The sequence below is a fragment of the Xyrauchen texanus genome, chromosome 27 (genome assembly GCF_025860055.1).
Source record: "Xyrauchen texanus isolate HMW12.3.18 chromosome 27, RBS_HiC_50CHRs, whole genome shotgun sequence".
NCBI classification, from domain to species: domain Eukaryota; kingdom Metazoa; phylum Chordata; class Actinopteri; order Cypriniformes; family Catostomidae; genus Xyrauchen; species Xyrauchen texanus.
In genome coordinates this window covers 28,398,894-28,417,435 of record NC_068302.1, presented here as the reverse complement: position 1 = coordinate 28,417,435, position 18,542 = coordinate 28,398,894, and the positions used below count along the sequence as shown (strand labels likewise).

The window sequence follows — 18,542 nt, the reverse complement described above, 5'->3', positions numbered from 1 at the left end:
GTCCATATCTTGTAATTATTTCTGATGCTTGTCTGACTGTTGCCTTATGGCATAGTTTTCCATTTCGGCCTTGTATGAGCTTGTAATCAACATGTAATGGGATAACAGACATCAGCATTTTTACATTGATGTGTGGAGTTGTGACCAACAAACCATCATCAGATACAACAGGCTAGCTAGGGGTGGGCGATATGACCAAAATCTTATATCATGATATAAATAATTTTATATCATGATAACGAGATGTATCATGGCATAGTAATTTTTTTGTATTCTCTAAAATAATTGTACATTGTTTTAAAGGCGTTTTAGATATTTATATTGAAAAACAAGCCAAAACAAATCAAAAACGTATTTTGATGCAGTGTATAATGGGGTGAAGACTACCCTCACTCACCTTTCTGTTCACTCCAATCCATCTTTAACTCACAAAAAATTATGATTATAATGCATTAAATATAACTGCATTTAAGATGTAATGCCAGGGTGTTTCCTTTAAAGATGTTCGACAAACAAGTTTAGCTTCAGCAGAGTGGCAGCTCTGGCTCCACAACGAGAGTGCTTCTGTATTTACTTATTTTGTATTTTTGCATATAATTCCCTCATACTTACAATCTACATCACCTGAAGCTGTTTGGAAAGTTTAGAGTGCATCTGGACTGTGTAATTCTTCCTCTCCTCAGTCTGGCGTGAACTGCAGTGCTGCTCTTATATGTCATCATTAGAGTTTAATGTGATCTCATGTTACGTTAAATGAAATCAAACGACTATTCGACAGCGAACATTTTTGTTGACAATTTATTATTGTTGATGTCGACTAAACGTTTCAGCCCTATAGCCATTACTATAATATAATTCCATATATATATATATAATATTATTTTTTTATCATCCGCTTTCCTCCTAATTTGGAATGCCCAGTTCCCACTACTTACTAGGTCCTTGTGGTGGTGCAGTTACGCACCTCAATCCGCAACGGACAAGTCTCCGTTGCATTCACTTCTGAGACCATCAATCCGTGCATCTTATCACATGGCTCACTGTGCATGACACTGCAGAGACTCCAAGCATGTGGAGGCTCATGCTGCTCTCCACAATCCACGCACAACTTGCCACGTGACACATTGAGAGCGAGAACCACTAATCGCGACCACGAGGAGGTTACCCCATATGACTCTACCCTCCCTTGCAACCGGGCCAATTTGGCTGCTTAGGAGACCTGGCTGGAGTCACTCAGCACACTCTGGATTCGAACACGTGACTCCCGAGATGGTATTCATTGTCAATACTCGCTGAGCTACCCATGTATAATATATTAATCATTACAAATTATTTAAGTCTAATTTAATTGTTGAATCCTAAAAGCCAAAGGAAAAAACAGAAACACATCAAATTATTTTTATTAGATAATATACTATATTGTACAAAATGTATCATATTTTAATACTAAACACTTATTTTAATTAATTGATGCAATTTTTGTGAGCTGGAGGCACACATCAGACACATATATTGTCGCCACAATATATATGGTCATAACACCCAGCCCTAATCCTAACCCGTCAGAATGTATTACTCTATGTGCCAGTATTGGACTTTTGGAAACTGCCATTTGCTTTCCACCCTTGCGGTTGTTCAAATTTTAAGGTTATAGGCCTACTTTTTACAGATCAAACAAGACTCACATTTTATGTTAGTTGCATAGAGAGCAGAGTATGTGTTGTCACTTTCTTTCTATTATAAATTGGTAATAACCTCTTTTTATTATTCACTCTTATAGCATCTACCATAAGACAATGTGTAATTAAGATTAGGCTGTAGTTTTTTTTTAAGCATTCCTGTAAGTGTTTGCTGTAATGATTTATCTGGTACTGAGAATTCCCCTGGTTTTTGCTTGATGCCTGAAAATCCATATAAAAAGAGAGAGCTCCATAAATGTTACAAAAACGAAGCCTACTTAATTGGAGATGCACTTAAATGATAAGGATAAATGACAGGGAATTATTTTGTTTTCATAATGCAAAGCATTTTCATCTAATCTGTGGCTTTAAAGGACTATTTCACCCAAATATACATTGTCACCACTGAATAGCCTTAATGTTGTTCCAAACCTGTATGAGTGTCTGTCTTCTGCAGAACACAAAAGGAAATATTTTAAAGAATGACGTGATCTCTGATTTCCATACAAAAGCAGTAGATCGTGCCTCACCCCAAAAAATTCAACTCTCATCATTTACTTAATCGCATACAGCACAAACTCATAAGGCTTATAAATTGACAAAAAAATATAAAATAAAAAAAAAGCAGTGTCAAGTGTTTGGTATCATTGTAAGAAAATTATTCAAATTTAATGATATAGATTATAATAAATTATTTTTTAAAACCGTGTTACTGTTATAAAACCATGGTTAATTGTATACACAGAATACCATGGTTACAGCAGTCATGGTTACTACAATATTAAAACCATGGTTAATTTTTGTCAGGGTCCTTGACAAAAAAAAAAAAAGAATTCTCTAATTATTAAATCAACATTTTAACTTGGTAACCTGCACTATTACACGACATGCATCAACATAAAGTGCACTTCAAACTCATCTCAACATATATTCAATATTTGGAAGCTGTAAACCATGGAACCGATGGTGAACCGTACGTTTTAGTTTTTTCTTTTTACCGAGAACCGTTACACCCCTAGTTAGTACCTACCAAAAGTGGTCCAATGAAGGACAACTGGTGAACCGGCAACAGGTTCATGGGTGCCCAAGACTCACTGATTCATGTGGGGAGCGAAGGCTAGCCCATCTGGTCCGATCCCACAGAAGAGCTACTGTAGCACAAATTGCTGAAAAACGTAATGCTGGCCATGATGGAAAGGTGTCAGGACACACAGAGCATTGCAGCTTGCTGTGAGTAAACCAAATAGGCTGCCAAGGTGGCTGGTAGATGAAAAAATTTACCAGCCAGTCAGATTTCTTACCGGACAATTTGTTTTGTTTATTTAATTAATTGCACTTTATTAAAGTGGATTTTATAGACACAAGAGAACAATAAACAATACTATTAGTATGTTTAAAAGGGAAGTTCTTTGAATAATTATTTATGAAATATGTATTTGCCAGATTGTCCATTTAGAATTCTTTTTCAGATTATTCACTTATTACAACAAAACTAAATTTGTATTTTAAACTACATGAAAAACTACATGGTCCTATGAAAAACCAGTTTGTAACTCTCATGAGTCTGATGAGCTTTAAGTACACACAACACAGTAACAGTTCTTTGTTTATTTGTCAATTAATAAATCAATTGTCAATTCAATTAATTCAGCCCCATGTCTGAAAGAATAAAGAGAGCCTGCTCCTAGATTTACTGTTAACCAGGGATGACGTGAGTACCAATACCGATACCTGTTTATTTGTTTTATTTTTTTCTGAAATTCATGTCAACAGTTTATTTAAATTTTATCTTCAAAATGGTGTCTACATAAATGAATCAATAAAACTTTTATCAAATCAAAATGGAACAAGTATTTCCAAATGATTTCAAATTAAGTGCTTCTATTCAGAACCTCACAGCACAATCCAAAATAAAACATTGGAGTTATTTTTGTCAAATAAAATGCCGCATAACAGAGCATCATAAGTGAGAGATACTGCTTAAATATTATACAATTACTATTGATTTATTAGAATTAGGCCTAGTAGTGGTATTCCAGTAAAAGCCCTTTCCGTTTCTGTTTGTTTTAACGGATGTTATCACCTCCATAAAAGCTGGTTATTACTTGACTCAAAGTGATTATTAAACTGCAAATGGCTGCTATTTAATTAATTAAATATGTAGTCTGTAAGAACTGAATTTGTGATCTGCTCGTGGTAATCTGCTACAAACAGAGCATGTCAGTGTGAGACCAGGAGCTCGTAAGAGCAGCCAAAGTCAGCACAACCCTGGCTCCACACATACAAGTACAAGATTGCGTTATCCCTACTGCAAAATTTTTTTTTTTTAGGCTTTATTATCAACAAATGGCATGTACAAGAATAACTTTCATATTACAACAGAGATCACATGCTTTACAATGTAATAGAGATATCCCTACTTGCTAACTGAGACGTTCGATGAGCAGCGGGACTAGCTACTGCGAGCGGTTCTATGCAAACTCCTGCAACCTTACTGACTGCAGGCATACAGAGCCCCCTTGAGGACAAAACTGGAACATTAATTTACAACCTGAAACAAACTGGTAGAGAAAGAAAAAAGGAGCCTGCCAGAGTGGCGCATGACACCACGAAATTCACCAGCCAAATAGAAAATTTACCTGCATTTGGCCCTTGGCAGTTGTTAATTTCGGACCCTGCACATTACAAATGGCTATTCGAGCAGTTTGATGTTTTAACTGATCGCTATAATGTGTACAGTGTGATTTATTTTAATAAATGATCAAAACGCAACACTTCTGATTTGTCTACATATTTCAAAGCACTTGTTCAGTATGACTGCATGCTTCTAAGCTTTCAAATGATACCTATTTTTGACAATGGCTGGCCCATCAGAGCTTAAAGCGTTAAAATTGTCCATGTGACTTTTACATCATTTCAGACTGAAATTTGTTGTTATTCCCTTTCAAATCAATTCAAATCATTGATCAATATAAGTATACAGAGCCCAAATAAATGATGGCAACACATCGATAACATCAAACCGCATTGGATCTTGTGCATCTCGTGACCTGCCATTATGACACAAGACCCAATTGGTTTATTCATGCCATTCTTTAAAATATATCCTTTTGTGTTCCACAGAAGAAATACATTCATATGGTTTTGGAGCATTAGGGTGAATAATAATGTTGACAGAATTTTCATTTTTGGGGGAACTATCCCTTTAAGCACTGAAGCATTGTCTGTTGCTGAGCAAACTGTTCCAATGATGTTTCAGATAAAGACCAAAAATCCCGTAATAATGTGTCAGATTGTTTTCCACTGAGCTGATTGCATATTGCTCATCAGCTCTGTTCGGGTATCCTTTTACAGACAGTCTAAGACTGTTCCAGTGTCAGACAGCCATTGATCGGGTTAAGTGCATTTTCTGAAGGAAAGAACAGCCATCTTTCCAGTAGTTCTTGCATTACCTGCTCTGACTTTACATTTACATTAACAGCAGTGGGGGGAGGTGTAAAATACAGATCTTTGACCTTCTACCCCCCAATTATCAACCACACAGGTGTCGTCAAAGCTCCTTTTTGGAATTGGAAAGTGATACCAGCACTATTAGGCATGCAATTCTCAACCGTTCTGTTCCACACTTTGAAAATCCCATGACTTTAAGGCAGATCAGCAAAATCTCATGAACAAGCCCCCATTGTTCAGGCTAATAAATTTGTGACTTTTTCCATTAAGAAACTTCAGCCATTTCCTTCTCAATTGTGGTTGCTTAGTGAGGATGCAGTCTCATCATGCTCATATTTTTCTAGTGTGCAGCATGCAGTCTCTCTCTCTCTCTTTCTCTCTCTCGCTCTCTCTCTCTCTCTCATGCTATTATTGATTAGTTTTATTGGACCTTGAGGTAATCTGAAAATGGATAAACATTGTGAACCAGGATTAGTGTCTGTGTAGAGGATCCGATGATGCCTCATTCCAGCATTATATGCTGCATGTGTTATTAGTGCATTTAATTGTAGAGCATGACTGGATGGCCATTAAAAAGTAATATTTTGTACTTATTGCACATAAAATTAGATCCTCGTCTTGATCATTTGGTCAATTATTTTCTATATAAAAAAGGTATAAAATTCATTTTAGCAATTTAGCAATGCACTTATATTGAGTTTCTGGGCAAATGATGTTAACCAATAATTAACAGCTGATGGAATAACTGAAAATTTGACCTTTTGCATTTGACTATAGCACCTTACTAATCAGCTAGCAAACTGACACATAATTGGTGTTTTTATCTTAAAATCTGGACACAAAACATATAGGCAATCTGACAAACTCTTATTGCTTTTTAATTTCCTGATAAATTAATAATTTCTGGAATATGATCATAGTCGCTGCTTTAAAACGGAATCGATAAAACGGTATACAGATTGGATAGTCATGTTTCATATATTTTTGGAAAGGATTCAGGAATGCCATAGGCATATTTCACTCTCAGACTATAGTGAGTATTTACTTGTGAAAACCCTCAGATGGATAATTGACAAAAAAGGTTGTCCAAGGTGATACACATTTGTATTCTTTTAAAAATCTGTTTTAAAACATGTCAAGTTTTAGTATTGTAGTCTTTGTTCAATTTGGTTTCATACATTTTTGAAAAACATTTATAGCTTTTTCTACAAAAAGAAAAATTAGTGACTTAAAAAAAGGTATGGTAAAAGGAATTAAAGTACTTTCCTTGCACCTTGAATACATGAGTGTATACAACTGAATCATTCATTTCAAAAGTTTTTAAACACATTTTTCAAGGTGATAAATATATTTTTTACAAATATGAATTTTGAGTCCAGATGTTCAGCTTTTAAGAGACTTTTATCGTACTGTTACACCACATTACATTTTTTGCTTTAAGCCCCAGAAAAAACATAAAAATTAAAAACATGTTATCATAAAAGAGTTGTATTCAAGTAATTTTGTTTTTGTGAATTGCATTTATGTATTTTTGAGTGATTTTAATAGATCTTGAGTGGACAAAAGAAAATGAGCATCACGTCATTGACCCTGATGCACAAACGGGGGCATTAGTTTTTGCTATTCTAATTGGTAATCTACTTCTCTTTTCAATGTCTTTCAGGTATTAAGAGATAAAAGGATCCTGCTGCTCAAACCTGTTACTGCATCCGCCCGCTTACAGCAGTGTTAGAACATGAAGAATGTTCACTGTATTACCCAAGACTGACTTCAAGGAAACCATGAGGAGCACAAGAGGACGTTTACTGGTTGCGCTTTGGTTCCACTAGCAGGAATTGTGTATGTGTAAAGTGTTGAGGTGCACGTGTGGGTGGATGTGTGCATGCCTGTGTGTGTGTCTGTATGTATGCGTATGCTAGCATAACCTGCCTGCTTCAGGCAGTGACATGCTACACTGAGGGGAACCATACGGAAAAGAAGTCCCATCCACCCGAGGATTAATGCAACGACTTGTTCGGTGATACCCACTGCGTCTGCAGAAGACATCAGTTTCTGCTCCTCTAAAATCAGCAGTATTTAGATACTTTTAAACCCACTCACCTGTTTTGGCTTCGTACCACTGTCCCCACACATTCCCTGCGGGTTGTTTTGGAACCTCTCTATTTTGCATGGCAGGGGAGTAACCGTGGAGAGGCCAGGGTATCACAAGCTTATGGATTTTGAGAAAAGAGGTGGGAAGGGGGAGACTGAGGAAGGTAAAAGGATGTCCAAAGCAGCCAGTAGTAGGACTGGACATGGGGGCCGGGGAACGGGGACAAACTCTGGGGTTCTCATGGTTGGCCCCAACTTCAGGGTTGGGAAGAAGATTGGCTGTGGAAACTTTGGCGAACTGCGGCTGGGCAAGAACCTATACACCAATGAATATGTGGCCATCAAACTGGTAAGAATCCTTGTATAATGAAAAGTGTTGGAAAATTTCACGTTTATGTTGGTTAATATAATTTTTAGTAATTTTAATCCACTTTACATGAAACAAATTAAGCTTAAAATTCTGGTTTCAGTTTCAGAAGGAGCATTCACTTTGCAATATTTTTAAATGTTGCATATTGTAATATAAGACCTGGTTAGTTTATGTACTGGACTTTATTTCAAAGTTGTTAATGTAGATATCCTTATTATAACTATTGCGAAGTCCTGTGCATCTCTGTTATGCATAGTGAATCAGCTGTCCTTATTAGGGCAACTTTAAAAAACATAGCTAGTGTAACTTTGGAAATAGAATTGGGCAATATCTAATAGTGAGAGCACAAAGGGCTTTCCCTGTTCAACTTTAAACCAGTATAATAAATTTGGATGACAGTTTGTTGACATGATTTTTATTTCCTCTTAATACACAAATAAAAAGCTTAGTTATGTGTGAAATTATGGAAATTTAATTTGCAAGAAAGTTGATAGCAGTTATGTTTATATCTTTGGCTGGCTGTCTGTGAAAGGTACAAAAAGTGAAATGAAAAGTAACCACAGTTGGACTGCTTTGGGCCTCTACAACAAATGCTACTCTGTTAATGACTCCCGAGTGTGTGTTAAAGCTTTACTTCCAAAAAAAACATTCAGTATATTCTTAAGATGCAGTTCATTTTGACAGATTTATTGATGGGTGATCATTGTGACATGGCATCTCCTGACACTCTTTGTGGGCTCCAAGTTTGCTTCTAAAACATAAGTAAACATGACAAGGAAATGGGTGTCCAAAATAATGTTTTTCTGTGGGACACTTTGGGACAGAGGTGTGAAGTGAATGTATTGCCTCTGGAGACTGTCATCCAGATTTGGGTTTGGTATTCTTTGAAATAGTTCTTTTCACAGATATGTACTTGACTTATGTAAGTACGCTAAAATTTTTGATTCGGGTTGCGCTCAAATTCCACTGATATTTAAAGTCCATGTTTTGTTTTATTATTCGATTGGAGTTTTATAGGGAGGATATTAAGCTGTTAATAAGTAACTTGGCACCTTGAGAAAGGGATTGTCATAGATGGCGTGTGCACACAGTCGCAGTTAGTCGCCCTCCTCCCAGATTCTTCAGTAAAGGATATGATTATCTTTGCATTAGTAATGTCAAGGGCTTTATTATCTTTGCATCGTTGCCTATCAAAGCATTCTCAAAATGCTAAGTGAAGCACTGTAATTTTGAAGCTAGAGCTAAAATTAGTTGTGTATGATGATGCACTCATGCCAGTGCATTTCTGTCATCATTTTCAACTGTCTTGACTTGTGTATTTGCCCTGAAATGGCTTAAAAGGAACCATCGTTTTGACCTAACCGCTATTGTACTGAAGTTTATATCTGAGTCGCTTTTAAAATATTACTATTATATCATTTTCTTAGCAGTAGCTAGGTAAGAAATAATTACTAAACTAGTGTTTACGAAACCTAAACAGCAAGTAAAAATATGTGTTGCTTAGTTCCTTATCGGCAACAAAATCATGGTGAATATTCATTATTGCCCAGCTTATTTTCAAGAGATTGAAGAACATTATTGGACATTTGTATACTAAAGCAAACTGAAGCAGAACGTTGCATGTTTGTTTTTCACTGAGCACCAAACCTCAAAATACCCACAGTCCTCACCAGCTGCCTGTTGCTTATTTAATGAGTACACCACAAGTTTGCATAGTCCGTTAAACATTCTCGTTGTTGTTTTGATCTTGACACAAGTTTGATAAAGCCTGAAAATAACTGACTTATTGGAATCTTTGCTCCGTATTTATTGCTGCATGTTCAGAATTAATTCAGAGATAGTTCACCCACCATCATTTATATGGCATAATTTATTTTGAAAGGCTGAGCGCTCGACTGTTTGCAAGATGATCGGGCACGTGGAAAAACTAAGTAAACCTGATCCTTTAGGCAGAATTACAGCCTCAGTTTACATTCACTTTCATTGTATGAAAATAGATGCAATGAAAGTTATAGGGGGTGTAATGATCCATCGATCTGAATCAATCAAATCACCAATTATGCAATGTCATCGATTCAATTAGTAAAAAAACGATGCATCTTTTTTTTTTTAAGATAAACATTTATTTTAACATTAATGCCAGGGGGCCAGGATAGCTCAGCAAGTAAAGATGCCCATCAACAGGGCTGCAAGCTCCAGTGACAGGATAGCATAAATCGGGCTTCCCTTTGTATCATAACGCATGCAACCATTTGAATTCTACATGAGAAGTTTTCATTTTAAAGTGCTATGGAGCAATTCAGCAATTTTAAAGGGGTCATGACATGGTTTTTTTTATTGTATTATTATGTTCCCTTAGGTGCAATTATAGTATTAATATATTTTTTTTTAAGAAAAACTTTTAAAATCTAGTGATTTATGACCTTTTCCCACCCTGTTTCTCATCCTCTGATTCAAACAGTCTGTTTTGGGGGCGTTTTCCATTTAAGACTTCAGTGTTAACGCCCACTGTTATGATTGGCTAACGTCAGTGCCTATGTATCAATTATTGACGCCTCCAGCCAGAACAATATGCAAGTAAACTAAGTAAAAACACTGTGATTATTCATAATGAATGAAATTGCGCTTTAAAAAGTAGTTTAAAGTTTAAAATAGATTACTTACAGTTTGCGTCGTCTTTGTTCCCAGAATAGTCGGCACGGACTTATCTTTGAGCAACAGTTTTCTGGCAAAGCCAGCATCATATTGAGATTTGTTCTCAAAACAGTCATCCTTAAAATGTACAGAACAAACGCTTAAGTTAACACTGCCGTGACTGGGACGTCCGCAAAAAATAAACTGCATCCATTTTTCCCTGACGTCTGGATCTTTCGACAGCTTATTCAGAGGTTTTGTTTGACCACAGCCAGGAACAGCACATCTGTGTGGCATCGTAATTTTCCTGTGCACAAGTAGTCTCTGTCAGAGCTCGCTGTCCATCGACTGAACACTTGTGAGGCGACGGCGATACTGAAATGAGCGTAGTTGTCTTGGCGCTTAAAGCGTAGTTATCTTGTGCTGGAGGCGGTCATATGCAAACGCTGTTACGTCACTTCTAACCGACACGTCACTTCTAACCATGAATCCAGAACGAGCTGTATTTTGAGCTTGATTAAATAAATGATTCGTTTAGAATGGGGAGGACGTCTTAAAATATTAAACTTGCAGGACGTTTTAATGATACAAAGACCTCTTATATACCAAAATATCAAGGCAAATTTGGTTTCTCATGTCATGACCCCTTTAAACAATGAACAATGTTCTGAACAGCGCTGACGAGGAAAAGAGAACTCCTGCCCTGCAGCAACATCAATTACAAGTGTTTTCACATCTTAACATCAACACACTTACTAACATTAATCACAGTAAATTGTAACAATTTCTTAATACAACTGTGGAAGTTGTGGCCAAGAAAATACAAAGATAGCACATACCCTCCTGTCATAATCTATGTGAGTATTTTGGATTGAAAAACTTGCTAGACTGTTGTAGATATGATAAATTGTAACCTGAAGTGTTTACCTCATTCCACAAGGCAATGAGCTGTCATCAAACAATTGATGATCACAAATGTGACTTTTATATCATTTTCTTTTTCTGTATTTTTTTCCAACAACTGAAGTGCCTTATATTGTTGTAGATGTCCCACTGTGCCTACTGGACTTTTTAGAAAGCTCAATAAAATATTCAAGTTACATTTTGGTTGCATTTGTGTGATAATGTAATATATTGTGTAAAATAGGCACATAATATCGTAATAGCAATCACAGGCCCCTTAATCGAATCGAAATGAAATTGCATCGCTGCAGACTTTGAGGTATCGGCAATCATCGAATTGCTGCCTCAGAGAATCAATCTAATATTGCATCATGATGAAACTTGCGATTTACACACCTAGAAAGCAAAGGGGGACTGAGGGTGTTAGCCCCAAACATTCAACCTAACCTCTACTTTTGTGATCCTTTCATGGCAGATTGATTTCTGCTGCCATTTGATAAGCACCCCTGACAGGTGCATTTTAGATTTTATAGTTCTTCTTTTGTTTGTTTGTTCCTTTAACAACCTCTTGCAGCATTTTTTGTGGTGGCTGCACCTGGAGTAAAGGTGAATGTCACGGTTTCCTAACATGTGAGAATGAGAGAACAAAAAAGGGCACAGTCAGGTTCTGCCCTCTGTTGAAGTCACTGGAACAGCAAGAGTAGGGGAAGAAATAAAATGAAGGAGGGGAGTTTAAAAAAAAACAACAGGAGAGAATAGAAAGAGAGAGCGAGAATATAGCTGATGAATGGTTCTCTTTGTATCCTGGTTCTTGTCTACATAGGCTATGTTCAGACTGCAGGCAAATCTGATTTTATTTCTCACATCAGATCTTTTCAGGCAGACATGAAAAGCGTTTAAACATAACCAACCTATCTGCATGGGCTGCTTTGGTAACAACGATAACTCAGATTTGTTACGTCATTGTTGTGTGTTACGTTAAGAGTGATGCAAAAGACCATTTGAAATTCGATTTGAGCAGCCAGAGCATCCGGACTGAGAGGTATATGAAACAAATCTGATTTAAATTGCATTTGAAACCACCTCCCGATGTGGTTTGAATCAGATTTGGAAAAATCTAATTTCATGTGTTTTTTTTTGCTGTCCAGACTATCAAAACTCATCTGGATACAATCTGGATATGCAAAAAATTTGATTTTTAGTGTCAGTCTGAACATAGCCATAGTGCTGCAGGGACCCAGAGCAGAGTGGAAATGTCATACACACACACACACTTAGACTGGGGATTCCAGTTGTGTAATGCATGTATGCCAGCTTCCAAAACAACTACTTTGTAGTAATATGCAAGCTCTAGTTTGTTTGATTGTACATGTGGCTACAGATCTCAATGTAAGAGAGATCCTAGGATGCTTGTACTTTGCCCTGTGTATTTGATTTCTCTCAGTTTTAGTTTTAATGTGCTTTTTTACATTACAATTATTGGTACATTCGTATTGTCAAAGCTTATGCAGCCAAGCTCTTTTTGCAATATGATTCTCTTGAACCCCACTTGGATCTAGTATGTCTTTCATTGTGCACTCTCATTCATCCATTTATCATTTGTTGAGAGAGAAAATCTTGTCAATGTGAGAAACGGACATGTTTCCCGGACAAACTGATAAATTGGCAGGTGTCTAGGAAAGAAGATTGGTTTTGTCGGGGTCTCCATTAGCGCTTGCTTAGTAATGAAACACTGAATCTCTGATCCAGTAATTGACGGCTTCTGTCACATGATTGACAGTAACCAGGGCACTTTTTACAACATTATTAGATATTTTTCATTCTGTGTTTGGTGTAGGGTAAGAAATTATGGGGGGCTCAGGGCAAAAATGCCACTGTAATTGACAACATGCCCCTGAAATTCTAAATATAGGGGCAGATTATGCCCCAATAATTCCTCTTTTTAAGCCTAATTATACTTGTTATTATACAAGTATAAGTAAGCCCCTTACCCATAATTTTATGGGTAAGGAGCCATTCATTTACAATCCAGTTATTCAAATTGAGAATTTATGTTAATTTTACATTAAAACGATGACACCTTTTTTTGTTTGGTTAGAAATATTATTTTGCGTATCTTGATACAAATGTCACAATTCGATATATCGCAATACATCATAATGGTATTGTGATTGGAAATCGTGCCAAACGCAAGAAAGAGTGATTCATCGGGTTCATCTTTCTCTTTCACCTTTAACCGCACAGATAAACTCTGTTTTCAGAGTTTGCGTTTATTTAGATGACCTGCTTCTTCATTATTGAACTGTTGAACATGATATCAATAAACAAATCGATGAATAAAAATATTGATGCAGGGATTTAAGGAATGGATACAATATCGTGAGAAAATCTATTTCGATATATCTATAAACGATTGAATTGGTACAGCCCTATAAAAGGTATATAATGCCTCTGAAAATCAAATCCAGGGGGAAGTCTGGCATCAGTGGATACACAACTTCACATTGTACTACAGTTTAAAACAAATGTTTTTTACCGACTCTAAATTCTGATTGTTTAAGCCACATTCTATGTCTATGGTACTCAACAGGCACCCGCATCCAGCCCACAAACCGTCATTTTGTGGCCCAGGTGCAGTTGTCATCACATAAAATTATTGATGAACTGTTATAGAGGAAAATAAATGGCAATTGGGTAAAAATAATGAATTAAACTACAAATCCGTGAATATAAATGTGATTATAAGCCACTTTAACATGAGTGCAAGTCTGCACACGTACATTGGTCTCATTCACTTTAATCATGCATGTACAGAGTCTCTCTTCCACACCTGCTCGTCACTGCCATCAAATCAACCGATTGTCGGGTGACAAACAAACTCAACAGAGATACTTGCTCGATAACAGGAGGGAAAAAAAGGGTAATTCTGCAATAACGGAGTTGAGACATCTTTTCCCAAATGCATAATTTTAAATGATTTGCGTTACTTACCTAAAATAACTCTGAAAAGAGGGTAATAGATAATGAATATTTAACAATGCCTCACTGAAACACTTTTGGAGCTAGTATTGGATATAAATGGATTGTATTGAGGCACTGTATCTCGTGTGTGTGCGCGTGTGCCTGTTCTCTAGATGGCCAGTGTTGTGACAATTTTTGACAGTGGCAAATTTTTTTGACCTTTCTCAAAATACATTTTAATTATACATTGTCATTTTTTTAGAATGGTGCATTCAACAACAGTATGGCCTACTTTTAAAAGTGTGAATATTTTAAAATAAACAAACAAAAAACATTGGCCTATATATGATCATTATAATAATAGTATGTCACAGTTTACATTTTTTATAGAATCACACTTTTACAAGAATTTTACTATATATATAATATTTTATTTGTGTTAATTCCATGTGTCCGTGACGTATTAAATGGCATATAGCATAGTCTCCTCGCCTCATTAAAATAATAAAGTTATTAAAATATGTTTTTAATACATTATAAAAAAAAAAAAAAGTACAGCCCTCAAGGCTAAATGAATCTGCTCTCTGGCCTACCAGCTTAATGAGTTCCCCTGTTCTAAGCCATTGTAAAATATTTAAAGTATTTATTTCCTGTGACAGCACAGCAGTTCAATTCTATATGAATGCGTCAAGTAGCGACATTTGCCGGTAACATTAAATAACTAGGCTAATGTCTACATTGCGCTGTGCTTGACAACAGTCCATAATAACAAGTTTGTCTCGACATGTTTCGGACATGCTCTGTATTGGTTTTTTATTAATCCATGTTTCACTCCACATTGCTGTCACATGTAAATAACGTATGCTGCCCTAACCACTGATAGCTGTGCAAATATATCTACTATGGTATAACAACATATCTACTGGTTGACATGTCTTCCATTGCACAGTATAGTCATACCACCAAGCCATACATCCCTATTCTTCATCTATGAAGGGAAGTCAGGAACAGATGTGTTTAAAGTTAAATGTACATTAGTTTTAGATTTGTGTATTTTTGTTTATGTTCTAGACATATGCTCTTTTGTTTTGTTCAAATATTTACTCTGTCTGATTTCCAACAATTGCATGTATTGGTGTTTGTTCCAGAACAGTATAAGATCATGTTGATCGTAGACGCATCCAGGCATGTCATATAGTTTCATAAGAAAATGAAAGGACTTGACACTAGTGTCCTGTCCATAAGCAAATGATTGATTTAATCAGAGTAGATAAGGCCTGTCACATTTGCTTCTCAACTGCATTGGGAATTACTGCCTGCTCTTGAATCCTCCCTCGTCTTTCTCAGGCTGGTCACACTAGTGACACTGGTACCAGTCTGTGTATGAGGCTCTGCTGTTAGACATCTGCAGCTGTTCTCTCTCCATCTGGAACCCTGAAATCTGATCTGAAACGGAGGGCTTTAAGGAGCTGGACACAGACAAGCTGTTTCTGTCTTATCCAGACTCCTCGACACCTTTGCCCATAAAGGCTATTGCTGTAGTATCATGTTGTACCTTTTGCTTCAAGTCTTTCAAGAGAAATATATCATTTTAGTATTTTCCAACTTGTCTTAAAGGAATAGTTCACCCCTTAATAAAAATAGGGTCATTTTTTTTATTCACCCTAATGTCGCTCCAAACCCTTTTTTGTCTGTGGAACACAAAAGCTGAAAGGCTTCAAAGTGTTTGCTTGCCATATAATGTAAGTGAATATTGAACAGGACAAAAAAAAACCATAAAACCACAGTAAAAGTAATTAAATTACATGTGCACTATATTTCTAGTCTGAATGACTGAATTTATTATTTTTTTTTTTTTGTGTTGGGTGAACTATTCCTTTTAAATTTACATAAGTCAAAATTGCCCTTTTTTACTTTATTTGTAAATGTTTCTATTGCTGTTGTGCAGGGCTCATCCCTGCATGTTATTCTAAAGAAATGCATTTTATTTTTCATCAAAATGTATTAACTTTCACTGCTTCTGTAACAAATTTACTGTTAATGTATCTTACACCTCATCATTAGTGGGGACAAATATTAGCCAATAATATAATAGCCTGGTTTATCTAGATCATATCAAATCCTAATGGATTAAAATCAAGCCCTTCCCTATATTATCTCCTACAGAATATTCTGTTTCACTCTGGAATGTCCATATCAGTTATGAATGCAATTTCGTGTTGTCTTTAAGTGCTGATTTTCTAAAGCACGTACTTTCCAAAAGACTTGCAAAAATGTATTTTGAGCTTAGAAATACATGTCATGGCAAACATATTTATGCCTTATTTTGAGAGTCGTGGAGTGTTCTGGATATAAAGTGCAGAGTCTGATGTTAACTATCAAAAAATCCATAGCACCTCATTCTTTGGCCTGCTAGCTGTGCAACCTGCCATCTTCGTCCTGTGTAAGCAGTAATGATGGATCGCCACCTGGCTTTTTTTACACATCATCAAAACATACCCACACAATTGGCATGTCAGGTGTTCCTTGAGCCCAGACGTGCTTGCTAATTTAGTTTGCAGGCACATTTTTACAAAATTTTGTTTATGCACTAACTTGATCTCATGAGAATTCATCACAATATTACAAGGTGGTTCATACTTGTTATACACCCCAATGAAAGACGTGTACCTCTTGTCCTTGTTGTTCCTGATGAGGCGTTTGTTCCATGTTAATCCAAAACAGTGTTTTCGTAACCCCTTCGTAACCATAGACAAGATAAGACCTTACCATACCCAGATCGTAAACATAACCATAATACTTACCGTATGTTAAAAGGCCTAATGTGACTTCCGGTTTCCGAACACGTGTTTGTGAAGTGAAATGGTACGAATTTGCCACGTCATAGTATTGCGATCAGTTCTCATGAGACTGTTGTTATGCACCTTAATTCGCAAGTCTCCTACTTTAATTCTTTTGTCCACTTGTGCATTAGTTATGTCAATATGGTTTCAGAGTTACAGATTAAGGCACAGATTATGTATAATCTCAGTCTTGAAGGACATTAAATTATGAATCTCACAAATTGTAGGGTTTTTCAGGGCAGTGGATGGCTAGTATTTATGAAATCACTCCTCAGTCTAACATGAACTATAGAAATGTATCCACTGTGGAATCCTTTTAATGTATTATTCGTTCAGAAGGTTATAGACAAACACTTAATGATATAGTGCCAATTTCCAGACTAATTGCATAGCTGTAAAAAAAAATTGTGCTTTGCATCTCATCATAAATTTACTCCCACTGAAAGTGGTTTTGTAATTAAGTAATGCCTGTAGCCAGTGAAGCTGTATCACCCCATGTTCAGATTTAATAAAATCCTCTAACGCAGCAGATGAAATCATCGATTACAACTGACAAGGATTAACTCCGTTGAGCTTTACTCAGTTGCTTTTTGGATTATGTCTTTCATAATGGCATAAGTGTAAAGGCCCAGGCATTACATTAAAATGAGAACATGGAGTCTTAAAGCTGTCTATAATTCGTTATTTTAATATTTGTCAATTTTAAGAGAAAAATGCACATTAGAATGCTATTCAAATTTTGGTTTGGCAAGTACACATTCTTGGGAGATGTTTAACAGGCTGAATTTATTTATTTGTTTGACACGGCATCTAAAAAAATGCATTGCTCCTGCACATGATGCTGAAAAAACAGGGAGATACGGTGCAACAGTCAAAGATGTCCGTCAAGCCTTTCACGGAAAACGACTCCCGTTCGGAATGACAGGCCCCTTAGGTGGAGGTCTTTGGTGGTTGTGTCTTGACTGTGCCTTGTTCCTATGAGCGTTTCGCTGTATAAGCATTAGGTACGTACATATAACTGTATTTAATGGAAAACATTGTGATACCACCGTTTTGATTAAGCTTGTATCCATGAACTGGCTAAATCTTATGACTTTATCAATTTACGCACTTTAGTGAACGGCCAGATATGTTCTTTGTGATAAACAATAGCTATGACATGCTGATAGGTTTATATTGATTCGTTGCTCTCTCTTGTGGTCATAAGAGACAACATAGATTAAAAAAATCAGATGTCTTGCAAATTTCTACCGGTACCTGAAATAATGTATTTAAAATTCAAATTTAATTTGAATATAATTTGAATTTTAGTAATATTTCAGTGAAAAATTATAATTTATTGTACACTGGGCTTAGAAATGACATTTAAAACTTCACTTAGTATTGCTGTTCACATTTGCCACTGTTACATCCCTCCCCTGTTTATCGTTGTATAGGTAGTGGGGAGAGCGACATTGTCCCACTGAAAGCACAAAACACACCGTTTATACAGTGGGAGAGGGTGAATGAGGTAGACGGAAACAGTGTAGTAAAAGTATATTCACAGATTTATTACAATACCAACCTTGTACCATTTACAATATGAAACCTTTCAGAAAGAATGGTTATGTT

At 36.3% G+C, this 18,542-nt stretch overlaps 1 protein-coding gene across 1 annotated transcript in view; it reads left to right on the top strand.

Annotated features, from left to right (window-relative positions):
• Nucleotides 1–18,542, top strand: part of LOC127621150 (casein kinase I-like) — a 70,129-nt gene that overhangs the window by 1,574 nt on the left and 50,013 nt on the right. The window contains exon 2 of the mRNA XM_052094639.1: nucleotides 6,793–7,569. Within this exon, the coding sequence (XP_051950599.1) occupies nucleotides 7,342–7,569 (228 nt within the window). The 5' untranslated portion in view covers nucleotides 6,793–7,341. The remainder of the gene's footprint in view (nucleotides 1–6,792; nucleotides 7,570–18,542) is intronic.